The 26,198-nt window shown below is 45.1% G+C and overlaps 1 protein-coding gene and 2 long non-coding RNA genes across 21 annotated transcripts in view; 2 read left to right on the plus strand and 1 right to left on the minus strand.

Moving 5' to 3' along the window:
* The window catches only part of BMP2 (bone morphogenetic protein 2), a 223,189-nt gene extending 204,278 nt beyond the window's left edge, over nucleotides 1-18,911 (plus strand). For 17 of the 19 annotated variants that reach the window (XM_085577012.1, XM_085577008.1, XM_085577013.1 and 14 more), the window contains 3 exons: nucleotides 13,094-13,509; nucleotides 14,275-14,633; nucleotides 16,910-18,911. In XM_085577012.1, coding sequence (XP_085433138.1) covers nucleotides 14,282-14,633; nucleotides 16,910-17,754 — 1,197 coding nt within the window. In that variant the 5' untranslated portion in view covers nucleotides 13,094-13,509; nucleotides 14,275-14,281 and the 3' untranslated portion in view covers nucleotides 17,755-18,911. Of the gene's footprint in view, nucleotides 1-3,640; nucleotides 10,609-12,794; nucleotides 12,948-13,093; nucleotides 13,510-14,274; nucleotides 14,634-16,909 lie in introns of those variants that run through there. The other 2 variants (XM_085577016.1, XM_085577015.1) reach the window with 2 other exon arrangements.
* LOC146768004 (uncharacterized) lies at nucleotides 9,035-14,222 on the minus strand. Its single transcript, XR_014954429.1, has 2 exons — nucleotides 14,103-14,222; nucleotides 9,035-13,590 (listed from the first exon to the last, which is right to left on the minus strand). It is a non-coding gene; the product is annotated as an uncharacterized LOC146768004 (long non-coding RNA).
* Nucleotides 18,912-21,014: 2,103 nt separating the features above from the next.
* LOC146768005 (uncharacterized) overlaps nucleotides 21,015-26,198 on the plus strand; it is a 62,843-nt gene continuing 57,659 nt past the window's right edge. The window contains exon 1 of the long non-coding RNA XR_014954427.1: nucleotides 21,015-21,166. This is a non-coding gene — a long non-coding RNA (uncharacterized LOC146768005). The remainder of the gene's footprint in view (nucleotides 21,167-26,198) is intronic.

Here is a 26,198-nt window from a genome sequence, read left to right on the forward strand (position 1 = left end):
TTTTAGTGATAAAGTAATGGTTTTAAACTAAAGGACAGTAGATTTAGATTAGATATAAGGAAGAAGTTTTTTATCATGAGGGGATGAAACACTGGCACAGATTGCCCAGAGGGGTGGTAGGTGCTCTGTCCCTGGACACATTCAAGGTGAGGCTGATGAGGCTCTCAGCAACCTGATCCAACTGAAGATGTCCTTGCTCATTGCAGGGGGGCTGGATTAAATGACCTTCAAAGGTCCCTTCCAACCCAAATTATGCTGTGATTCTGTGAAATCCTTCTTTAGGCAATCCATGAACTCCCTAGGTACTCCTTCATTTCTCCTAATAAAATGACAGTAAGGAAAACTTCCTGTAGCCTGAGAAGCAAGGAAAAATGAGCTGATCTGAGGGTGCAGCCTCACAAATACTTTGGGAGCAGCCACACGAGCTTGAGGAGCAAGCTGGAGGTATTGATCCAAACCCACTCACCTCCAGCACCCATCTTAGACGTGTGCGTTGCAGGGGGCAGCAGAAGCCAGGGCAGCAGTGCTGTGTGGTTGGCAGGTTGGTGGCACGTGCTTGCAAGTTGGCAAACACAAACAGATGGTTACAACACAACTGTTCACGTTATTTGAGATCGAAATCTTAACAGCTAATTAGTATCTCATTAGGGTTCTATTTACATAGCTAATGAAGGTAATTTATGAGGAAAGAAAACATTTGAGACTCCCCAGCACAGTCAATTGACTTGAACTGTGGTGGAGCAGACAGCCAGCTGCATTTAGAACCTCCTTTTTTCCTGGATAAAAGGAACAACAAAAAGACATTAATCCATGGGAAAATGTGACTTAAACCTCCCTGTACCTCAATTCCCACTAAGCAGGGGCAATGAGTTCTCAATTCTGTATCCACTATATCGGGTACTGACTTCTTCTAAGCAGGTAAAGGCAAAAGGCATGGTTTGCCTTTTGCAAAAGAAGGTGGGTCATCAGACATACTCAAAATATGAGCATTGGTCCTGTTCAGCCCATTTCAGAGGAGATTTCTGCTTTTGAAGGTAATCAAGGGTTTACTGCAGAGCAGTCTGAACTTGTCATTCCCAAGTTCAGGGAAATATTTGTTTCTCTAGTGAAAAATTAGTTTCTCTACTTCTTTAAAGAAGTAGAAGTATCCGAGCAGTGCTTTGGGTGGCTGTGCTTACCTACCTTGGCATTCCAGTGGTCCTCTGCTTTCTTGGCAGAATGGCTTATAAAAGACAATAGTTTATAAGTAAGAGTAAGGAGACACTCGATTCCCATCAAAACCAAATATTGACATTTCCTGCCTGCTAAACCTTTTGTTCTTGAACCATTGTTAAGGAAAAATATTTACAAAGTTAGGAAACAGTTTAAAGCTAGAGGCCACATGGGGATCATGCATCTTTCTTTCAGGAAAAGATCCTGGTGTTTTGTCATGTTCAATCTAGGATGAGTCCCAGAAATACCAAGATACTGTAACAACTGTTTTTAGGAAGGATCTTCAGCTAGGATGAGTACTTACAGTTTCAGCTGAGCTTTACAAGTTCACTGGATTTAGCCTTCCTATTCCTCTCCAAGACTTCAAATGGGAACACTAAAAAGCTGCAAACCAAAGCTGAGCTAAAGCAAAAATTGTTCTGTGTCACACTATTCATATTCAGACCCAAAAGAAGCTATACAAAAATGTGAACCTGTAATTATGATCTGATTGTAATTAGGAGCAAATTGCACTCTAGAGATTAAATCACTGGTACAGGCTGTAGAGAACTTTTTCAGTAGACCTTTGGGTGGGCATGGGAGATTATCCAATAATGACATTTGGGCAGTAAAATCAGATATAATTCATCTTCTTTTCCTGACTAATAACTCCTTGATCACTCCTGGTCTTTCTGAGAATCTGTGTGGTGAGATTCTGAAATTTGTGCTTTTCTGGTTTTTCTTCCCTTTGCCATTTATGGTGTGGTAGAAGCTCTGGATTCACGTGGTGTTGCTGATCCAGTTGATGCAGATCACATGGACAGCATTCCCAGAGAGACCAGGTCACCCACGAAATCAGCTTGGGAAAAATCACTCCTCTTTTTTCCTATGTCCTTGTTGCTCCTGCCCCCATTCCTGTGTGTCTATCTCTCTCACACTAAAAAGAAAAAGAAGATGAAAAAGAGGAAAAAAAGCTTTGAAGGCTTAAATATACTTGAGCTTGTATTGCCCTTTTTTATAATCTAGGAAAGCTTACGTTCACTTAAAATGGCAATTACTTGAATCTAATTGGAATAATTTTATGTAGCTCCAAACTCATTGCTTGATCTCAATAATAAATGAACTTAAAAAATATTTTTGTTACTAAAACAATTGAAGTTGTGCAGTCCAGATCATCAATCATGATTTCCTTTTGTGGGCCTAATGTGAACCTCATTTGATTTTGAGCAAAAGGTTAGCTGAAACATTAGCTACTGTACCTTCAGCTATGGCAGGGAAGGGAGCATGGCTCCTATAGGCTTTTAAATCCTAGTTTTCAAGGTAAAGATATTAACTGAGATTTACTTGTTAAATGAATTTACATTGCATTTAAATATAAAGGAAAGAATATATTTGTAATGTAGAAGTTCCAACCTTGATCAGAACCCCACTGGACAAAGTGCTGTGCACGTGCTCCAAGAAGGTTTTACTTTTCAGACAAACCAGCTCTTTGAACCTGTTTGTGGCAGCAGTTTTGGCAGAGGAGATGGAGCAGGGCTGGGAGTGATGGTGGCAGCCTGTGCATTGATCAGCTACATTGTTTGGGACTCTGTTCATGGCAGCCAGGCTGGCTTCAGAAAGTTCCTGTGCTGAACAGAAGGCAGATGCAGCAAGGAGGGAAGGGTCCTTCATCTCTGGAATAAATTAGCCACGGGAAATGCCAAACCTGAGTCCAAACAGGGGGTCATCAAACTGCAGCACGGATGGGAGAAGTGGCTTTGCGGTGGTTGTGCAGAAACCCTGACACTTCCTGCCCAGTTTATGGCTTGATAGTGAAGAAATAAAATGTGATTGAGGTTTGACTGATTTTCTCTAGGACAGATTGCTTTTATGTTTGTCTGGTAAACTGAATAAGAGTTTCTTCATATCTATCACTGAGGGTTTTTATAAAAGGAAAAAAACCCTGAGATAAAAACCTGCCCAAAGAGGTATTGGTCACACATCCTCATCTGGCAGCAGCACTTTCTGCCAAACATTCTTGCTCTTCTCCCTCTCCCTGGAGATGCTTCCTCCTTTCACCTGCCAGCAGAGCAGCATGTACAATCGCTCCCTAACTCAGAAAAAATAGAGTCAGCTGAAATGTCTGGAGAAGTTTCATCCTAACTTGGAGAGAGCTGAGGTAGGGAATAGTTGAGTGTGAGATGTGGAAGAGGCCCTCAGTGGGGATATGGGAGGAAAAGGTGATTCCTTTCCCTGCTCCCTGGAACCAAGACAGGGTTTATGGCTGTGGAGTGACACCCTGATGAAGAGAATGCAAATCAAAGCTGGGTGCCAGCTTGGACCAGCTTGTGGATCAAACATGATGCAGAACTCTGTTGTGGTATTTGCCAGAGGTGTGCCAGTGCAGAGCTCCACTGATCCTGGCAAACCTGTGCAGAGTTTGTGGCAAACACCCCTCAGCCCCTCTGTGGGAATGGCTGAGCACTGGGGCTTTGGGAGTCCTCTCACCTCATACTCCTCAGCCCCACTGGGTGTTCAGGAATTCTCTCACCTCCCCAGGGCTCTGGCTCCCTGGAATCCCACCTCAGCCTGCCCCAGAGCTGCTCTCTGGATCACCGCATCTTTGCTTTCAAGTGGTTTCCCCTCTGGGCGCTTTAAATGCTCCCTTATCAACAGCTCCTGTGCAGATAAAAGTGTGCTCAGCACTGGGTGAAATCCCCAGCAGCTGACTGAAGTGGTGACAGCCTTAACCCAGGTCCTGCGTCCTCTGGGCAGGCAGAAGTGGGATGGTCTTTGGAACATCTGCATGGGTCCACACTGCAGTGCCTGGGACCACATCCAAAGCCAGTGATCGTGGGGCTGTCAGGACACCCCCGGTGTGCCTTTTGGTCAGGCCAGGAAGCTCTGTCCTGGGTGGTTTCTTACTGTCTAACCTCCCTGGGACCATCCCAAGCAGCACTTTGCATGCATGAGGAAGCCAGCAGTGAAGCAGGCTTTTCCATGGCAGTTGGCCTCCATGCCCAGAAATGTTCCCAGGCACTCTGGATTTACTAGCAGAGATGTAGCCTCAGAGGAAGAGATACAAACAGAGCTGTGGGTTTAGTTTGCTCCCATGGAATTTGGCTCTGGGCTTTGGAAGGAGAGGGTTTTGCTCCTCTGAAAATGCAGTGGGCTCATGAGGAACATAGAGCTGTGGGAAGAGAAGGAAGCAGGGAACAAGGTACACTTCTGTCAGTGCTCTGAGATGGGGCAGTGATATGACAGATCACTTTGGTATTGCTGCATTTCTGTTTAATGCCCTAAGGTAGGTATAATTAGAGTTTTCCACACAAGTAAAGGAAAAGTTGCAGTTTCAGTAACCTGGGAAGAAACTAGAGGCACTCTGCCCCCTGAATCCCCATTTCTGGCTGGAAATCCTTGCCTTCCTTCAGCACAGCAGGGTGGCTGCAACCCTCCAAACTCCAGGTGCCAAGCTCCAATTGCCCACTGGCTTGGCAAGGGTGAGACAGAGATTCCCTTCAGAGGGTCACACAGTTGACTTGGAAGGGACCTTAAAGATCATCCAGCTCCAACCCCTGCCGTGGACAGGGACACATCCCACTAGACCAGGCTGATCCAAGCCCCATCCAGCCTGGCCTTGAACACTTCCCCACAGTTAACTTGTGGTTTTCTTTTCCCCCTTAAGATGGGATTTGTTGCTGCAATTTCTTCCACTTTCAGGATGGGAAATATTAAAATAAGAGAAAAGCTCTGAAGACTGGTCATTCAGGGGAGTTATGTATCTTTTTATGGTTTTATTACATTGCTTATATCAAAGTAATGGTATTAGAAATGCTTTTATCAGTAGCAGGACTAATTAAGAGGTTGCCAGGAGCAGTTATTCCCCTCTCGAAGAACATTGGAAAATACTATTTCTCTGAACACAATGGTGATAGTCCTGCTAACCTGCTGCTCTACTTAAAAATATTAAAAGTTCAAAAGCTTAAAAATTTAAATTATGTCCATGTGGCAGCTCAGGAGCCTCCTTTCCACATGGGGTTTTGGGAAAGCTTATGGATAGCAGTGATTTCTCTTCATCTTAACAGGAATAAATCTTTCTTTTATCATATAAGTACATATTCCTTTGGAGAGTTCATAGAAAAGCTTTTTCATAGTTTCAGACCTGGAAAATTGAGCTTGTTTTATCTGAACATATCCAATATTGTAAATGAATGAAGGGAAGAAATGAAAAAATAATATTGACATATTATTTCAGTAGTGCATTTTTTTAATCTATCACAATTTCTCAAAATTAACGTTTGACATTTTAGAAATTGCTTAGGGGGGAAAAAAGATACACAAAACAGTCTACTTTTTATTAAGCTTATTTTGTAAGGAAACTATTTTCCCACCAGCTGCAGAAATGAATGTCACATTTGATTGCACAACTTGGATTTTCAATTTTCCACTGGTATGGAGAGAACAGCCCTGATTTTCCAAGGATTTATTCACAAACTTGAGTTTCAGGTCCTCAGGATTCTTCCTAGGCTGTGTGAGCATCTGAACCAGGACTTATAGTTTATTTTAAATTATTTAAATTATTTAAGGTATTAATCTGGGGCTTGTGGTGGTCTTACTTCTTTCCTGATTCAAGTGCTAGCTGCCCTTTCTGACAAAGATTGGCAGGAGGAACTTCGGGGTAATTTCTTTTTTGAAACCCATTGGCTGTCAGGGTGTATGCTTCAGTTTGGGATGTACAAAGGGAAGAAGAAAGCAAAGGAGACAGTCAAAGGTGCAAAAGAAATGAAGTTTATTCCATGCTTCCCCAGCTCATTTGTTTGTTTAGTATTTTGATTTATTTGAAAGGAGTTTATTCCACAGCTGACTAAAGGAATGTATGCAATATTTAGTACACCCACCTGAAGTGGATGTGAATGTTTACAGAGCCTCTACACCTGAATACTTGAGAGGAAACAGAAAATGTAAGGGAGGGAAAATCTACAGTAACACAACACCAAGGCTGCCTAAGTCCAGAACGAGAAAACAGAATTGATGGAATAATGGAATTAGTAATTGGACAATGCTGCACATCATGGATGTTTTATGCTACTGCTTTTCCAGACTAATCTTGAACAGTCTGATGGATGTGCTTGCTTTGATGAGCACATAAATTATGAGGAGATAGGCCACTGCAAATATCAGAAAAAAAGCAGGAAGCTGTGTGGTGTTGGAGGGCAGTTAAAGGTATTAAGGAATATAAAGGTTGGCAGAGGCTTTCCCAGAGTGCTGAGCAGATTGACTGCACAGTGCCCATCCTGCAGTGGGGCCTGGAAAAATGTGAAGGGAGAAGGTGATGGCACAGCAAATGAGGGAATTCAGTGTGTCCCTCTCCTATGGAGACTAATTCAGGTTAGGAACAAACCTGTCAAGTGGATACCCTGACTGGTACCTTTATTATCCTGACCAAGGCTGTAAAAACCCCCTCTCTCTTCTGTGTAAATAAACTCTTACCACATCAGAGCTTTCCTCTGCAGTTGAATGGTATTATCATATTTCTGCTAGGATTTATGGGTTGAAGTAAGAACTGTGGACAAGGCACTGCAGGAATTTGTCAGGAAACTATTGGGTAATAGATTTGGTATCAGGCTTTTAAAAAATGTCTCCATAAGCTGAGTACTGAACATCTCACTTGAAGTTTAGGGATTTTAACCCAAAGACTTGTGTCTAACCTGCTTATGCATTGTTGAAAATCTGAGTGTGACCTCCACAGGTCTTTGGGCTCCTGTGTACCTCAGTGAAAATAACCTTTTTCTGGTCTCTGCCCCTTCTTTCCTTCCGTAAAATGGTGACAGTGGATATTCCTCTCCTTGGAGAGGAATGTGGAGGCTGGATACAGGGCCATGACTCTACGACTCTGTAACTTTAAGGTTACAGATGTTCTGAGGATAAACAGTACCTTGAAGCAGTTGAATGTGTGCTGCTACTAATTAGTCCCTGCAATCTGGAATGTGCTGGAGCAGACAAGAGCCCGGGAACAGTCAAAGGATGCTGTTCTCCTAAGGTCCCTCCCAGCCAGTAGATTCTGTAGCACAAGCAAACAGGCTCCCAAATAGAAGTTCCATGGTAATGTCTGAATGGGGAGCTGTGCCCACTGGAGCCCCTCTTGAGGCTGGGAACAAGGGATGGGATTGAAAGCAGCTCGCAAAGGGCTTTGCTGCCAGCACAAAGCAGGTGCAGCAGCTGATCACTTGTGCCCAGCACATGCCACCAAGCAGGCACAAATCTTCACTAATGCTCTCTGGAGTTCTGCCTACTCCTAAGAGGATATTTAAAAATTGGAATGATAATGACTTGAGCAAACATGACTCTACAGCAGAAAATAAAATTGTGAGCATTAACTATCAAAGGCAAAGAAGTGTTGGAGAACAAGAATGCCTGATCATGCAATGCTTTTCATCCTGCAACTGAGCACAGAAAACCTTTTCATATGCCCTAAATCTGCAGCTACAATAAAGCCTTCATACAGACAATCTGCTTAAACAGAACGTCACGCTTGCCTTTATTTTATTTTAATTGCAAAATATTATCCAGTTTCACTGCTAAAATATGCACTTCTTAAGGCAATATGCGTAGCTTTATTTTATCCTCCATTTTGCTTGACGTCATCTCTGCAGTGATGAAATTATAAGCTCTTGAAGTGGACCATCTATGACGCAGCCATTTCCCTTTCTTGTGGGAGAACACCCTCCCTTGTCTTCCTAACAAGACTTATATAATTAAAAAATCCCACTTTGCTCCAAATCTTCTGACCAGAAGAGTTGGCATCCCTGTCTCTTCATTGCTTAAACATGTAAGCCTGTACCACCAAAACAAGTAGGAACTTTGCCACTGTCTTTGAGGCAAGACTGAACCCTGGAATCCCAGATATTTGAGATTATTATTGGTATTAACATAATATTTAACCCCAAGCAATTGCAGTGACTAATTCTTAGGGCCTTTACTTGAAGGTCTTGCAGGAACTTACAAGTGAGGATCAGCACGATCATCCCATTTCCATGGTGGGAAAACCAAGGCACTGTGGAAAGTAAAAGGACACTCCTATTGCTGGGAAGAGAACTGGGATCTTCTGAATCAGCTCGGGGCCTACTGAATTGCCCTAGTCTATGGCTATTCTCACTGCATGGAATTAAATATGCATCAGTGGTGGGACTGCCTCAGAATCTGTCCAGTGATGGTTTGGTTGTTCTCCAGACTGTATTGAGGTCTTGTGGCATTTTCACCTCTTCATGATAAAAGCAACAGGTCAAATGCTGGATTTTGAAATCTGGAACTTTGCAGCATCAAAGGAAAAGACACTAAAAAAAAAAAAAAAAGGCTATCATATTAGCCTCCCCTTTTCCTCTTTGACCAGTAATTTTATTACAAATTGTAGGAATTAGTCTTGCAGTTTCAAAGCTGCACATCCACATGAACTGATTGCTGCAGTCTATATTTGCAGATGTAACAGAGTTGGGAGTAACTGCTATTCTTCACTAGCAGTGGAGACATACTGGAAATTGAGAAAATTCTGGGTCTGCATTGTATTTCCTGATAAATTCCAATTTCCCTGCCATATGATAGAAAGCAAGCTGAGATTTGATGAATGAAATTGAGACTCACTGTGAAACAGAGCAACAGCTTTGAAGAGCTGCCAGATTTCAGCAAAGGTGAATAAAAAAGAAGTAGACATTTCTGAATAAGCTGCCTTTCCTCTCTTCAAAAACAAATCACCTTCTTGTAAATTATCTTCTCAGGTGAGAATCCATCCTTCACAGAACAGGAGACAGGCTGTGCAGCAGAGCCAGTTGATAGATGTTAAAAGACAAACCACCAAAAGTCAAATGTGTCTTTGGAAAACAGTATTAAGTAATATTTTAAAGAATGGCTACACATCATATTCATACAAATGCCAATAGGAAGCACAGTTCAGGAAAAGAAAAGCTTTCAGATAATGTCTACCCATTCTGAAGGCAAAACCTCAACATCACTAACACATCTTAACTCATTTTCAGCCATCGCCCTGCTCACATTTGATGCTGTACTGTGTATATGTTTCATACTTCAGCACAGAATTTTATCAAGAGGGTTATTCACTGAAATGTGCAAAATCCATAAAAAAACCCTCACTACCATTAATATTTCATATCTCACATACTTATCATATCCAGAGGACAGTGGTCTAAAGTGGGAATTCTCAAAAATACTCTCTATTGGTGACATAGGGCTGCTGGTGCCAGTAGTAAAATGTTGAGTATCACTGTGCATCGAGTGACGCGAGTGTTTCTGCAGGCTCGTGTCTCTAACTAAACCAGAATTTAAGCCATTTTGTTAAGGACTGCAAGCTGTGGTCACAGAGCCCATAGAACCTTTCTCATCTAGGTCCTCCAGCTGAAGTCTCCTGCCCACAGCCACCAGCAGTGCTGGTTGCAGTGTAATCAAGTTGGAAAAAAAGACACTACATTGTGGCAGCATATAAATGTGATTTTGTACAGTACTTGTAATCAAAAATTCTGAGGGAAGAAAATATTTTCTTCTTTCCTGTCTACCTTGAAAAAAGGACTCTCAGCCTTGCTGTAAAACATGTCCTTATTTGGATATTTTTCCACCCTTTTACTAAGAAAGCCCAACAACACCTGAAGTTGATATCTATCAGCTGTGTTTGGGTCCTAGCAAGGAACACCTGGATCTGAAACATTAGCAGCAGGTGCCACTAATTGAGTACTTACTGGCTAAACACCTGCCAAAAAAAAGACAAAAAAAAGGAGTGCATGTGGTAAAGAAGAAAGAAACGAATTAGTGAAGTTTGGTGGGGGAGAAGTGAAATTTCACAAAGGTGATTAACAAATATGCATAGTCAGCTTTACTGACATGGATCTTTTCAGTGTAAGTGGTGGTTTCTCTCTCTGACAGGGCTTGGGCTGAAGAGGAGGATTGCTCTTGAAATAACTTTGTAAAATGCAATGACAGTGTGGAAGCCCACCTGGATGGGGCTGGATATTTAGCTGATGTACCACTCAACTCCTCATTTTCACAGAACTTGTGAGGAATTTCAGCTGCAGGAAATGCAGGAGTTGAGCTTTAGTTTCTTTATCTCAAGTGTGCTGCTGCACAGCTCTAGGAGTGGGAGGGGGACAAGGGCTCATTTGTGGAGCTGGGAGTCTGCGTGGGCACATCCAGATGTGTTTGCCTCCAGTTCATTACACCTAAATACACCTGTCTCTAATTCTGTCTGTAATCATGAAGATGCTTCTCAGCTGGTGAACTCAGGTGTGCAGGTGCTGGGGTGGAGCAGGCCTGAACATAAGGCAGAATTTAGTCAGGTTTTGTGCTGAGGAGATGGAGGCCACAACAGGGATAATGCTTTTTAACCTTTTCCTCCATATTCCAGTATACTACCTCAATGGAGCTGGACCTGCCTTAGTGAGCAATCTTTCTGTGGGGAAGGTGGGGGGCTATGGTTGAGGTTCTGGTGTGGGTGGGTGCCAGTTGTTTTTTGGGGCCTTAAGGAAATGGATGGGAAGGCAGAGTTGCTGCCCCAGCAGCTCCAGATCAAAATAGATTGAGACATGACAAAATGTAAGGGCAAGGTATTTTATGGCCAAGAGAAGTGTCTGAGAGATTATTTATACTTAAAATTAGAGAAGGGCAAGTTGAGATCAGAGTGTGTGCAGGCCTTCAGAGCAACCACAAACACGTTTCTCCCTTCTAAGGCTCATTATCCTAATATAGGGAGCTCCTGGAGATAACACTGTGCTGGGCATACAGTAGAGTCTATGCTCCAGGCACAGGGAGTAAGTGTTGAGGCAAGAAATGACTTTTTCCTGGCATCACCTACTAAGATTGAACTGGAATGGCAATTAGAAGTTGAAGTGCTCATTTAATGTCAGTGATGTGTAAACTATGTTGCCATTGTTATTTTAGTGCTGATTTACATAATTGGCATACCCTGAAGTCACACTCCACGAACTTTCAGTTCATGCTAAAGACTTGCAGGAAGTCATAAAATTAAACATTATCTGTGCTGGAATGCAAGGGAAAAGAACTCAACTTTTGAGGGATTTCACCTTGCTTGTGTCCCCTCTCCCACTGTGTGCACGGCAGCGAGTGAAAATCAGGTTAGCGTTTGGAGCTGTTGGCATGAAGGAGCTTTAGCAGCCCTTTAATTATGCTGGTGCAGTTCTGGGGGGGTTTGTTTTGCTGGTATGTACGTCCCTGGGTGAGCTCCTCATCCTTCAGGGATGTTTCATGGGAATGGCTAGAGTCGTGATAGAGAAGCCAAGGGAGGAAGGTCCACAGAAGGAATTATTCCAGCCCAAATGGGCTGAATTCCTGTCTCAAATTGGTGTTCTTCCTACACTAAGAAGTTGTAAGATGGAGGGAAAAGGCCGCTCCCAAAGGAGGAGCTGGTAATGGAGCTGTCTCAGTTGTTATTGCTTTTAAGTCCTCCTCCGCAGTAATTCAAGGTGTCACAGGCTGGCTGTGTCTTTTGCAAATGAAGCCCCTGAGAGATATTGGGAAGAGGAGGTGGAGCAGAGTACTTGCCTTGCCGGGAAGGCACCAGGACCCCGGCTAATGATGGTGTGCCGATGGCTTTGGCTTTGATGAGGACCCTAAATTGCTAGGTATCGCATACCTATGCAAGGGCCTGGCCCTACCGCAGAGCCCAGCAGACAAACAAGAGATTGGGCAAAAGACACAGTCCTGCTCGCGAGTTACTCGTTGTATCAGGAAATTTGCCAGCGTCAGGAAGGGATCGAGGGATGCAGCTGGGATTGGGAGCACAATTGCACTGGGCATGGACCCGCTTTCTCCACCCGTGTCACCGCTGTCCTGTTCCATGGTCGATGCCACGAGCTGTTGAGGCTATAGCCCGGGGAGCACTGGCGTGCGCATGGGTGGGCCCCGATCCCGCGGGGAGCGCGGCTCAGCCCCGGGGCAGGTGCGGGGCTGTTCGTGCCGGGGCTGCCGCTCCGGGCCGGGCGATCCGCCGCCGTTCCGCCACTGGAGGGCAGCCACATCTTAAAAAAACCCACCCAGCCCAACCCCTCCACTGCCCGCACGGGGCTGAGGCCGCATCGGATGCGCCGGGGCAGCGCTGCGGGAGGAGACGTCTCCCGAGTTTGGGCGCTTCTCTTTCGGAGACGAGAGCGAGGAAACCCCCTTATTTCCAGCCCTCGCCCCAGGCTCGTACAGCGAGCTCCACGCTCTGGTGGGGGAGAGAAAAATAAATAACTACCTAGACGTATTTTTAAAGTAGTTCTAAAGCACCGGGATTCTCCCGGTACCTTACGTGACCTTCGCACTTTCCCACCCCGGCAGTCCGGGCCACGGCGTTAATCCGATTTGCGGCGGCGGAGCGCTCGGGCTGTACAATGGGTCATTGTTCGACCCGGCCTGGTCCCGCTCCGCCGCTGCCGCTCAGAGCGGGACTCGGAACCGGGCGGGCCCGGGGTCTTCGCGCATCGGATCAGTCGCCGGTACCGCAGTTTAACGGGACAGCCGCCCGCCCCCTCCTTCGCCGCGGCGACACTGCGACCTGGGCGCGGGCGGCAGCCGCGGCGAGGGAGGGAGCGGGCGAGGGAGGAGGGAGGGAAGGAGCGAGGGAGGGAGGCGGCGTCTCCTTTAAAAGCCGTGCGGGGCCGCAGCCCGCTCCCACAGGGCGGCTGTGATTGGCGCGGGCCCCCGAGCCTCCGGGGTCGTGACATCGCCGCGCAACAAAAAGCCCCGGCAGCAGCGGCGGGCGGCCACCCCCGGCCATGGTGCGGTGCGGCGCCGGCGGGGAGCCCGGCGCGGTGCCCTAGCGCGGCCGCTCCACGCGGGACGGCGGGCGGCTCCCCACCCCCTTTTTTTTTTTTTTTTTTTCTTTTATTTACCCTCCTCCCTCCTTTTTCCTTTCTTTTTTAAGGGAGCAGAGACAAGTCAAGCTTGATGTTGCTGCGGGAGTGTCGGTAAATGTCCATCTGTCTGATGAGCGTGATGCAAAGGACATTTTTGAAAAGGAGCCTTTTAACTCCGTAGACACGTAGGGACCCATTCACGGGCAGGCACACACACGCGAGGAGGAGGAAGAAGAAGCAACTTCACGATCGCTGCTTTTAAAAGAGAGAAGCTTTTTCCCTGGCTGGGACTTGCCTTCTGCCTCCTCAACCAGCTGCTAAAAGTATGCTTCCGAGGCGGACTGCACTTCAGGGAACTTCTATTTTCTGCTCGGCAGCTGTAGAGGAGCAGCAGCGAAGTTTGGAGTAACACCAAGTGATGCGGGAAAAACACCCCGAGAGCAGAACACCCTCCTGCAGACACAACCCCTGCTGCTGCACACAGGTATAGCTCCGGCGGTCACAGATCCGCTGAAAGCCTTCTCCGCAGGATGACTCCGTGGGCCACGGCGGAGGTGCTAGCGCACTGGAAGAGAGAGGGGGGACGGGACACTAATCATAACTATTATAATAATCCATCCCAAAGTTTCACGGGGGAGAATGTCACCCTGTGGGTTTGGCTCAGGACGTAGCAGGATATGTACTTTCCTCCTTCCCCTTCTTCCACTCCGCTAAGGCAGAACAGCTCTCCTTTTCCCTCGCTGAGGGAAGCCGCTGCCCCGTCGCGGGGGGGCTCGGTCCCGAGCCCCCTCGGCTCGGCTCAGCGGGGTGTGTGGGGGGAAGCCCGGGGGTCGGGACGGGAGCGCAGGGGGGAGCTGGCTTTGCTGGGCAGCCGCCCCTTCCCCTCCCGGTGAGCGGTGGCGGCGGGAGGCCCGACCCGGCGCACACCTGCGCCCCGGCCACGGCGGTGCCCCCGGCCGCGTCCCCTCCTCCCCTTCACCTCCGCGCTCCTTTGTTGCGGAGCGCCCCGCTCCGCTCCCCCGTCCCGCCTCGCTCCCTTTGATCTCCTGCCACGGGGATTTCGGTGCCGCCGCGCACCTGAAGCGGCCCCTCGCGGGGCTCCGCCGGCCGGTCCGCGGCGGGGGCTCCGCCGGCCATGCTCCGGCGCCCGGGTGGGTCCCACCTACGGACCGTCCCCGCCCGTACCCTCCCTCCCCCGGCGCGGTGTCCGCGCTGACTGGCTCCCATCGCCTCCTCCTCCTCCGCGCAGGTTGATCATGGTTGCCGTGACCCGCTCGCTCCTGGCGCTGCTGCTCTGCCAGGCGCTGCTGGGCGGCGCGGCCGGGCTCATGCCGGAGGTGGGTCGGCGGCGCTTCAGCGAGCCGGGCCGCGCCGCCTCGGCCGCGCAGCGCCCCGAGGACCTGCTCAGCGAGTTCGAGCTGCGCCTGCTCCACATGTTCGGGCTGAAGCGGCGGCCCAGCCCCGGCAAGGACGTCGTCATCCCGCCCTACATGCTGGACCTCTACCGCCTGCACGCGGGGCAGCAGCTGGGGCAGCCGGCGGCGCTGGGCTTCCCGCTGGAGCGGGCGGCCAGCCGCGCCAACACCGTCCGCAGCTTCCACCACGAAGGTACCGGCGGGCGGGGGCTCCGCGGGCTGCGGGAGCGGAGGGGAGGGCAGGGCCGGAGGAGGAGCGGGGGGCGGATTCCTCCCACCGGTACCGCGGGCTTCGCATAGTGCATCTCCCGGCCGAGTGCGTTGCCCGACGAGCTCTGCTGCGGAGCTCTTGCTCTGCCAACTCTCTTCTCCCCAGTCTCCGTCCGTCAGGGCGCTCCCGGGACTTTTCCCGCTAAACCAGCGCGACTCCGCGTTAAGCGTTCCCGCAGGTCACTGCTCTCCTGCGAGGCTAGAAAGCAGGGAAGGCTCCCTAATGCGCGGCTGAGCCCGGCCGCTGCGGAGGTTTCTAATCCCTGTCTAATTCCCGTGAGAGATAAATGAAACAATCAGTCGCGACATCCTCGGAGGCTGCCGTCGAGGAGCGCTACAGCCAGAGCCTCCCGGGCTCACAGTGCCCAGGCTAACCAAAGCCCCGTGGCCGCGCTTGGCTCTCACCTGCAAGGCTTCTAGCAGCGCTTCTGCGGCACCTCCCTGCCTCCATCACCCCCCGAGACAGCGATTCTCTGGGACAGACCCTCGCTCAGCAGTCGGGGGCGTTTCCTGGCTCCCGCGGCCGAAGCGGCGGCTGTGACTTTAACCGGGCCGCGGAGCCGGTGGGGCGCGTGTCGCTCACGTGCTTTTTTGGGAAGCGTTTCCTCAGGTTGTAATTGCTCCTGGCTGCGGCTCTTCGGTGCTGCCGTGCAGCGGCTCCGCTGCAAAAGTAATGAAAACGCATTTCCCCCTCTGCTTTTAGAGCAAAATTGTGTCAAGAAAGGATAAAAATTAGTTTTAAAGTTTCTAAAAGGAGACGGCCTCTGAGAAGTGGATGTGCTGTTTAGTGGAAAGCCTTAGGGCGAGGAAGATGGATGGTGAAATCTAACTTCTCCTCATCCACCTTTTCCTACATGGGAATTAAAACCTGGCAGTTAATGGGGAAAAGCCAGCACATGGATCATTCATGTTAAACCCAAGGATTGTGGGCAAGGGGCTGAGTGAGAGAGGAGTTGGACAGGCAAAGTTGATAAAATTTAGGCAAATGTAAAAATATGTAATCATATGATTACAGCAAAAGCTGATTTTGTTAGAAAATTAGTGTTAAAATTCTTTAAAGGTTAAAAATTTGGAAGAAAATCAGTGTGACTCCCATTTTTTTCATTGAGTTTTCACCGAGTTCTCACTGCTTTTGTGATTTCTTGAGAGCAGAAGTTTGTCTTATGGCCATTCAAAAATATCTGCATATTAGCAAATACTGGTCTGGTCCTGAAATACCATAAGGCTGAGATTTACCTTATGCAAAAATTTGTACTGGATTCAAAGGGGAATGGTTACACGACTAAGAATTGCTAATAGCAGTTATGGCTCCCCCTTAGAAAGTAATCCCCCTCCCCCCCCTCCTTCAGTATGTTTACCAGCAAAGGTAAAAACTATGAGAGGGTTTTATTTTGGAAAATACTTTTAACTTCTTGATGACAATGTACTTGGCAACCCTAGGTATATTGTACTCCTTCTGAAGCTCCATTCTGTTGTTACTCAAAGGTGGGAATGGCCTGGAGTTTACTGACTCCTTGAATGTTTGGTTTTGGTGGTTTTACAAACTTCTTGTTAGGAGGTGACTTTGTTTCATTGTCTCTTTTCCATCCACCCTTATTTCAGCAGTTGAATCTTCCTGCTGCTCTTTATGGCCCTTTTGGGTAAATACTCTGGGGTATGCTTCATAAAGTACTGTTATGGATGCCGAGTTCACCGTCTCTAATTAAACACACAAAAATCCATTAAGATTTTTAGGTCACCTAAATTGCAGAGTAATGTTTTTCAGAATGGAGTATAAGGGATTAATGTTAGAGCTGTATTCTTAGAAAAAAACAGAAATGCAACAGTCACCAAAAGTCCTCCACAAGTTTTAATAATTCCCCAGTGCTTGAGTTTTTCGTTCATGTCCTTGAAGTCCAAATTAATGCTGTATAGTTCTGCCTTCTGATGATAACTATCTGGAAGGCAAAGGCCACCAGGATCCAATCCAAATGTGTAACAATGAATGAAGCATTTTTAATTTCATGCTATACATGCTTGCACAAACAAACTAACAAGGGACACAGTATTTTCTGCCTAAAAGTCTTTCAGGTCTTGTGTATCACATGTGGTAGCTGTCATTTGAAAGCTGCAGTCTTAAGGGGTTTGATTGTTTGTCTCAGCTTCTGATTTTTTTTCCTTTCTTATTTTTTTATTTTTATTTATTTCTAATCAAATTAGAAGTTTTGGAAGAACTGCCAGAAATGAGAGGGAAAACAGCACGGCGTTTCTTCTTTAATTTAACTTCCATCCCTCATGAGGAGTCTATCACCTCAGCGGAACTCCAGATTTTTCGGAAACAGGTGCACGGAGCCTTTGAGAACAACAGCAGCTACCATCATCGTATTAATATTTATGAAATTATAAAGCCAGCCACAGCCACCTCTAAGGACCCTGTCACAAGACTTTTGGACACCAGGTTGGTGCATCATAATGCAAGTAAATGGGAAAGTTTTGATGTAACGCCAGCTGTTTTGAGGTGGATTGCACATGGACAACCTAATCATGGGTTTGTGGTAGAAGTGGTTCACTTGGACAAAGAGAACAGTGCCTCCAAGAGGCACGTTAGGATTAGCAGGTCTTTACATCAGGATGAAGATAGCTGGTCTCAGCTCAGGCCATTGTTAGTGACGTTTGGGCATGATGGCAAGGGACACCCGCTCCATAAAAGAGAAAAGCGTCAAGCGAAACACAAACAGCGTAAACGCCACAAATACAGTTGCAAAAGGCATCCGTTATATGTGGACTTCAATGATGTGGGGTGGAATGACTGGATTGTTGCCCCGCCGGGGTATAGTGCCTTTTACTGCCATGGGGAATGTCCTTTTCCACTGGCAGATCATCTAAACTCAACAAACCATGCCATTGTTCAGACTTTGGTCAATTCAGTGAATTCCAAAATCCCCAAGGCTTGCTGTGTGCCGACAGAACTGAGTGCTATTTCCATGCTCTACCTTGATGAAAATGAAAAAGTTGTATTAAAGAACTATCAAGATATGGTTGTGGAGGGTTGTGGGTGCCGCTAACACAGCAAATATATTAGACAAATGCAAAAAAAAAAAAAAATAGCTGACACTTTAATATTTCCCAATGAAGACTTTATTTATGTAATGAAATTGAAAGAAAAAAACACAACTATTTTGAAAATATATTTATGTCTACGAAAAAGTTGGGAAAACAAATATTTTAATCAGAGAAATATTCCTTTAAAGATTTTAAATGTATTTTAGTTGTACATTTTATATGGGTTTAACCCCCAGCACATGAAGTATAATGGTCAGATTCTTATTTTGTATTTATTTACTATTATAACCACTTTTTAGAAGAATAGCTAATTTGTATTTATATGTAATCAAAAAAGAAAAAAATATAGGGTTTGTACATAATTTTCCAAAATTGTAGCTGTTTCAATTGTGTGTATTTAAGTTGAAAAGAATACATGGAAGGTTACTATGGCAAAGTGCATAGCACATTTGCTTTCTGCTGTGCTACTGTTAAGGTCACAAGTTCAAGTCCAGAAAAAAGTGGATAATCCACTCTGCTGACTTTCAAGATTATATTGTACAATTCTCAGGAATGCTGCAGGGTGGGCTGTCCAATCCATGAGAACTGGCATCCTCTTTAGGTGGAACATTTGGCTAAGAACCAGAAGTTGCTGATCTAGTATAAATACTGCTATTCCCAACTAATTTGCAGTGTGAATATAAGGGCCAATAGAAATCCTATGGGAGCTGGGGGTGGGGGAAGACTGAATCCTTTCTAGACCTACAGAAAAGTGAATGTTTGATGTTTCCTTTAAAAATCCTTCCTTTAAAAGTCCTGGCCAAATATAAAATAATAAAAACTAAAATGTCATCCTTTTTTTTGTGATTATCTATGCTAAAGAGGAATACCTACCTAATTTGTACTGGCCCTTGTCTTTAACAGTTGGAAAAGCCTTGCATACTTCCTCACCTCAGATGATAGCTCACTTCTGTGGAGTGTTACAGTGAAATTAATCTGCAATTTTTGCCCTACATGCAGCAAGCTGTTGTCATATGCAGCCTTCTCTCTAACCTCAGCTGATGGTTTTGCTGTTTGGCAGATTAGCCTCTCTTCATTTCCAGGGTTTTGTGTTGGAAAGTTTTTTTTCCCCTTCCCAAATGTTTAAATCTATTTCAGATAATAAACCATAGAATTCTGATATTTCTTTCTGAGAAGTCCAGTCTGTAAGAAAAAATGGTTCACTTGTGCAGTCATCACAACTTGTGCTTGCATCATCTTGCTGGTTTTTAAACCCTTCATGTAAGGGGCAAACTGTGATTTGCAGTAGACAAACGGAGCATAAAAGCTCATACTGATTGTGCCTGTTTCGTGTTCCACACCTGGTGTGGCAGGCAGAGCCTGGGGGTGTTGTGTGAAAGTTGTGCTGAAACAGGAGAGCAGGAAAGGAGCTTAAATGGGCTTCTTGGTCATCCTCTCAAGCTCTGTTGTGGATCCAGTTCTGGATTTGGTGAACTGTGGCTACACTTCCTGATGCCACGTGTGCATTGGGCCCTCTCGGAATCTTGCTAAGTCAGCTGTGGGAATCTCTGATTTGGGCCTCCTGATGTTTTGTTAATGAACCCCTCTTTTTTTGTCCTGGCCTTCTGCAAACTCCTCCTTTTTTACCAGAATCATCTGGGTTGCAGCAATGGTACTAACTAGATGGGTTGATCAGAAAAGCAAACTTGATGATGTCTTACAGGTCCTCTTGTAGAGCAGTCCTTTACTGCTGTTCATCACAAAAAGCAGAGGGTACAGAGGATAGGAGAGAAAAACTAATTACCTGTTGGCTGCTTCCAATTTTTTCCTTGTGAGCTTAAAAATTTCTTTGGCTGTAAGGCTCTGTGGTGAGATAAAACTGATGTATTTCTTTGTACCAGCAGTGTTTTTAACAGCTATCAGAGAACAATCCACCACTCTGCAGTTAGGCTCTGCTTAATTTTGAGAGGTAGCTGATGTTAGTCATGCTGATACTACATAGCAACCTGTGGTCTGGCTGAGTGGACAATCTCCAGGTGCTTTTTCAAAACACTGGTGCTGTTTTGGTGGCTGATGTTTTTAGGGATGAAGCATCTTGTGTGCAGGAGTTTGGTTTGCCTTTTGCTTCTTGCCAGCTCTCCTAGTGCTGAATGAGTTTGTGGTTGTTGCTTTGGCAAGGTTGTCAGGGCTGCAATGGAGATTCAGCAAGGATTTAGTGTTTGTGATGTGTGGTTGCATAGCCAAGTCAGAGCTGTGTTACTGTACTGTAAAACCTAAACTTGAGGAAGCTGATAAGTGCTGAGAATTTAATGATGAGCATGAAAGGTGTGATCTCAACCCTGTGAAATTGTAAAGAACCCACAGCATTTCTAACCAGATTCTCAGCTCTGGTGCTGTAAAGCTGGAGTCTCACAGCTCCTTCATGTGTGATGAGACTGAGGGAGGCTCTTTACAGAGTGGTGACTCCTGTAAGGCATGAGAACTCGTTGATGCTAATTTTGTTGCCAAAAACTTTGCTACAGCACTTGTCTATGCAGGAGCTGGCTCATGGCATGGTGCCGCATTCCTTGTGCAGGCAAACCTCCTAGTGCTTGACAAGGAATTGCATCCTTAGTGAAATATACTGAGAGGTCAGTGTATCACTGCAAACTTAAGACCCACTTTTGTATGCATTTCTGTAACTGCTTAGTGTTAGCCACAGAATCATCAGTTCCATACTGATTTTGAGGAGGAAATATGCAGGTATCAAGCTCAGCACGTCACTAAATGTCTGCAGAACTGGTTTGGTAGTGTACCTTTAAAACCCTAACCTCACTCTGTAGGTTGGCAGCATGAGAGTGCTGTACTAAAGACTTTGTTTAGGACTTAAAGTAAAAGAAACAGAACAAACTTTCACAGATGAGTAGTAGGAAGTTCTCTTAGAGATCAGTTGGGTTCCTGAATTCTTCTAGATAGGGTTGATGATCAGACAGCCTCTTCTGAAAGGTTTGGTCTTTCTGGCATCTTTTGAAAGTCTGGTAATGACTGCTAAATAATGCTAAATACTAAAGGTATGGTGTTAGCACAGCACACTAGTACTTCAGTTCTTTAGTACTGATTAGTATTATAGTGCTCTACAAAGAGAAAAGAGCTTTTTTCCTCTTAATAGGAGAAAAAGCAAAATATTTTGAAGGCACGACTGCCTTTGTTACCCTATAGCTCCTAAACATTTTGCTTCTAGGCACTTATATAATCTATATAGGCAGAGATTGTGATAGATAATGTCACCCTTTGTGCATTTCAGATAAGCATCTCTCTAAACACAAATGTGATCAGCATGTCTCCTTGTCCTTTTGAGACTCAGTAGCAGCTTTGTCGAGTGGCTTGATAATTTTTGCGCAAAATTCAGTTGGACTTCTGAGGTCAGCAGCATGTAGAGGAGGATCTTCAGTTGAGGTAAGCTCTCCCGAGAGCATTGGCCATTGCCAGTGAGCAGGGGCTGCTCTGCTGGGCTCCCTTGGGCTCACCACAGCCAGGTGTGGACCCCTTCCCTGCCCATGCAGGGATTGGGTGGCCACATCCACCCCTGCCAGGCAGGTGAGGTTCAGAGAGGAACGTGATTTGTTATGCTCTCAGCTGTGCAGGAGGAGCTCATCCACACTGTGTTTGTATGAGACCCACTTTGCTGCACTGTTAGAAGAGGATAATTATTGAGCTATTTCATTGAATGGTTATTGTTGATTTCTGGCGGGGGGGGGGGGGGGGGGCGGTTAATTGATTTCAGGAGGCAGCTAATTGCCATATGGCAGCTTGATGTTAATGTTTTATGAAGATCAGGAAACAAAAGTTTATGAAACAAAAGCTTTTGTATAGTAACTGCAGAGTTTCAAGAACTGTTTTATACTTCCTGACAGTGCAGGTCTGGCTTAATGGTTTGTTTTTATTGCTTAAGAGCGTAAACCTTTCTTTAGCCGATGTGTGGAAATTATATCCTCATCCCACATTACGCATTTCTCATTGCTCATTACTCATTCCTACTTTCGTTGCTGCCATCTGTAATCGGAGCTTTACTGTTTCAACTGCATGCAAAATGCTCCTATCCTTTGCATAATAAGATACTTTTCCTTAGCATTCACCCACCCTTTCAAAAAAGAAAAAGGGGAGGGGGGGTGAAGGGGAAAAAAAAAGTGGGGGGTGGAAAAACCTACTCTGTCTATATTGTTTTTGTCTGTTTTGGGTGGAGTCTGTGTTAGATTCTGGTTGCTAGATGGTTTCTGTAGTAACAAGCAGAGTAAAATCCAAGCCTGAAAAGGCACTTTTAAAGGTGCCATATCTTGCCTGAAGTATTATTTATCTAATTATGGATATGGAATGTTTCGTTTCTTCTTTATATCAAGGCAAGCCTTTTTGGGAGGGCAGACTGCTGTGAGAACTCGATATGTGATCTTAAAACAGGAGAACCACAAATCTTGTTCCCAGTTGACTTAAGCTGCTGAAAATAATAACAAAAAAGCCAAAGGCATTAAATGCATTTTTAAAGATTGCTACAGGCACAGAGCACTTTGTTCTTTAGTTACATAGGAAGGGAAGAAAGAAACTGGGTTCAGAAGGACACTTGGATTGTATGTGTTAGTGCAGTAAGGAGGGTGTTGGATACAAGCAACAGTGGTTTGTTTTGTTAGACTACTGTGTACAAGGAGAAAAATCCCAGCTCCTTCAGAATATGCCTTTGCTGTACTCCAGGTTTGGGTTTTTTTTTTTGTTGTTTTTTTTTTTTTTTTTTTTTGTTTTTTTTTTGTTTATTTCTCCAGAGAGGTTTTGTAGCTGTGTGAGAATGCAGGCACACACATGGCTACTGCTTTTGTCTTGCTTAGGCACAAAAAGAATTCTAAAAGTATTTTAAGATTACTGCTTTCCTGTCTTTCTTCAGTACTAATCTTTCATTACCTGTATTCCTGAGACCCTTGCCTGCAACAAACAGTAATGGCTTCCTAAGGTAGAGTTTACTTTTTTTGGAATCTTGTCACCTGTCAGTGCCCTCCATGATTTAGCAACCTTCTGTCCATGAACCCTGTGAAATGGTAACTTAGAAAAGCAGCTACACTGGGTTTGTCCTGGTTCTGTATCCTTTGCAGAGAGGACTTTGTCTCAGCCTTCAGCAGGAATCTTAGTTTGGGACAGGTCTGAAGGTGTACTCCCACTGGGCACAGCAGGGACTGGAACTTGCCTGAAAGATAGGGCCAGAGCTCATTTCCATCAGTGTTTCCACAGTGCTGTGAAGGCACTCAGCTGGAATACCTGCCTGGCTTTGTGTTTCCCACCCCAGAGGAACAGAGGCTGAGAGCTCTTGTGCCTCTCCAGGGGCAGGGAATTTGCAGTGGGCAGCCTTGGCTCAGGAGAGGTGGGTTTGCTCTACATGGTTCGTTCTTGCAGGGCCTTCTGCAAAATATGCTTGGCTGCCTCCACAGAAATTAGTCCAGAGCCACTGGGTAAGGTCTGCAGTGGCAGGGAGCAGATCAGTAGGGTTAGTTTTTAAAAAAGGCAGGGAATTTCATCAGGGAGGTAGGGAAGTGTTAAAAGCTTTGAAGGGGACTTCAGGTAGAGAGAGCAGAGCAGCAAATTGATAACATTATGAAAGTTCAGGTTCCCACAACAGCTGGACTGAGGAAGATTTACAATTTAATGAGGCTGATAATCCCATTAGAGATCAAATTAAGAAGGTTTTTCTGGGAGATCATGAAGAAAATTATGGGTATTGTACTGTAGCTTGGCTCATAATGCCAAGGCTGACATGTACTTCTTGCACTGCAGGACACTGTTTCATTCAGTGTGTCTCATTAAAACAAAGCCTTCAACTCCAGCAGTGTTTCACTATAAACAGAAGCAAATTATTGTTATTATTTTTTATTGCTATTACTACTGCTATTATTACTATCATCATCATCTTCCTGGAAACAATATGCAGATTAAAAGATGGAAATATCAACCAGATCTGAAAATCAGCACAGCTCTACTGAGCTGGTTCTCAGACAATCCAGTTGTTTTTATTAGAGCAAAAAAAATAATGTATTTAAGGTAACAATTGACATAACTCCTTTAGCTTGGAACTTGCACAAACCACTTTTTATGGCATCCTGCACACCCTAGTGATGGGAAAGTGTTGTATGGAATAATGACTCTGTAACCACAGACTTCAAAAGTATAGAATGTCTGCGACTGATGGAAATAGCTGTTTCCACATCAATAATCTACTCCCAGGCATATTGAGGCTTAATTGCAAGTCCAGTGGTGATGTGAGGAAGAAGGGTGAAGGGCTGCCTCTGTTTTACAGCCACAAACAAAGATTCAATTCATGATAAACTTGAATTTTGCATTGTTTCTCAGGATTTATCGATAACTTCACATGGGACTTCATAGACCAAGGGAGTTATTGACTCCTTAGGAGTTAGGAAGAGAGATGGGGATTGTATTGTTTCTTATAAGCATTGCTCTGGCTTATTGTGTTAAATGATTCTATTTTAAGGGTAGCTCTAACACAACTTTTTCTCCAGCTTATATTTTCTGTCTTCCTTTGAATGAAAAACCTTTTACTTAAAAGCAATCTCTCACTTGGAGTCCAGCTTTTTTTGGTCCATTTTCATGAAGAATCCTGATTTCCTAGTTGACATCGTAATGGTAGAATGGAGGCAATTTTGATGTCACAGTCTGTTGCTATTGGACCAAGTCCTAATGCACATGAAATATTTTATCCTAGCCCTGGCATTGTAAATGAAAGGTGGGCCTAATAGCTTTAAGTCAAAAAATGAGTGGTTTTGTTCTGCAAAACACTGGTATTATTGTTACTCTTTTATTCCTGTTGTTCAAATGACAAATATGTTGTCATTTCAGTGGCCAGCAGGATTACTTTAAATCTTCACTTGCTGGAATCTCATGAGGACACCATGGAGCCTGAGATTCTTAAAAAGAAAATTTCCCCACATTCCCTGGGGAGAGGCCTCAGAATGATATCTTGAGACTCAAAGATCAGAAGGGAATGGAATTGAAATTCTCCTTTGCTTAACCACTAGTACTTTTAAAGTCCATCAACATTTTTAGCTGTTTAGGATTAGCAGTAACCCAATTTCTCTAGATGTTATTACTGAGGGGAGGATCAAAGACTAATTGATTCAGATTTCCTGGTCTGGTGATTTTTTTTTTCCTTTTGTGTTATTTTTTGTTTTAGAAATAGCTAATGGTTAACTGCTACTTGACGTGTTGAGCAAAGAAGTCTCCCAGGTTTGTAGATGAAAAGATTTTCATCTTTGAAAATATAACCCAAATGTACCCTAGAGGGCAGAGTCATTTAGAGAGAGCTCCTGCACACCTGCTGGGTTACTGGTGCGTGCCCACTGCCAGCTCCTTGGAGAGAGGGACCAAGCCCTGAGAAAATGGTGCTGGGTGGAGCCTTCTGCCTTTTGTGAGCAACAAAAGTGGAGAAAATGGCCTATGACTCTCCTGTGTGCAGGTTCTGAGAAAAAGACCTCAACCAACAAAAATACATTTTTAAAAAATTGAGTATTTTGCAAAGAGCTCTCTATAACCCAGCGGGCCATGCTGCTGGCAGATGGCTCTTGCAGCTTGGGCCTGCTGGAGGGTCTGAGCCTTTTTTTGAGGGTTGTGTTTGGTTTTCAAATAGAAGCAGCTTAATTTTTGTTTCATAGCAAATAAAATAATCACAGTGTTGCCCTTTTCAAGAACTGTCTCTTCTTGAGCCCTGAGTCACTCAGGGGGTACTGCCTACTTTTCCATCTAAGTGGTGAGCAAAGTTTGTTGTCAGGTTTTTCTCTGAGCCTGAGTGTCTGGGCAGAATCTGGGAAGGTCTTTGCAGCTCCTCTCAGTGGGAGTACTTCCTTCAGGGTTTCAGGCTCCATTTGTCTTTTCTTTACCTCATGCATCTCAGGGGGAAAGAGGGGGAAAAAAAAGGAAGTCAAGTACTGGGACACTTTGAAGAGTGTGTCTTTATCAAGCTTTGGTTTTTCTCTCTTCCTGGAACTCTCATTACATGATCCTGGTTTTCTGAGCCAATTGTTAGCCCAAGGGCAAATCCTTAACCTTGGGCTAGATAACAAAAGCACAGCTGAGGTGATCTTGACTCCTTTAAAAAGGCTGTCTGCTCTTTGATGCACTCAGAATGAGATGCATAATTCATTTTAGCTCCTAAGGTTGTTCTTAATATGGGAAATGAGTAACCTCTGTGATAAAAAGTCAACATGTTAGGGATGTGTGTGTGTACGTGTTTTATGTTGATCTCTGTCTTCCACTGCATTCCACATCCTGGAGGGTGTTGGTGTGTCTAGGGAGAAGCCCAGACCAAATCCTTTCTGGAAAGTTTTGCTTCGTGTCTGCATCTGTTCCTACCAAGGCTGAGGACTTTGTGCCAATGATAGGAATCAGCATTTGGAAAATGTACCTTTCTGACTTGCAGCTCTAGATGTAATTGGAGTGTATG

Source organism: Lonchura striata, chromosome 3 (genome assembly GCF_050655825.1).
Source record: "Lonchura striata isolate lonStrDom1 chromosome 3, ASM5065582v1, whole genome shotgun sequence".
NCBI lineage: Eukaryota > Metazoa > Chordata > Aves > Passeriformes > Estrildidae > Lonchura > Lonchura striata.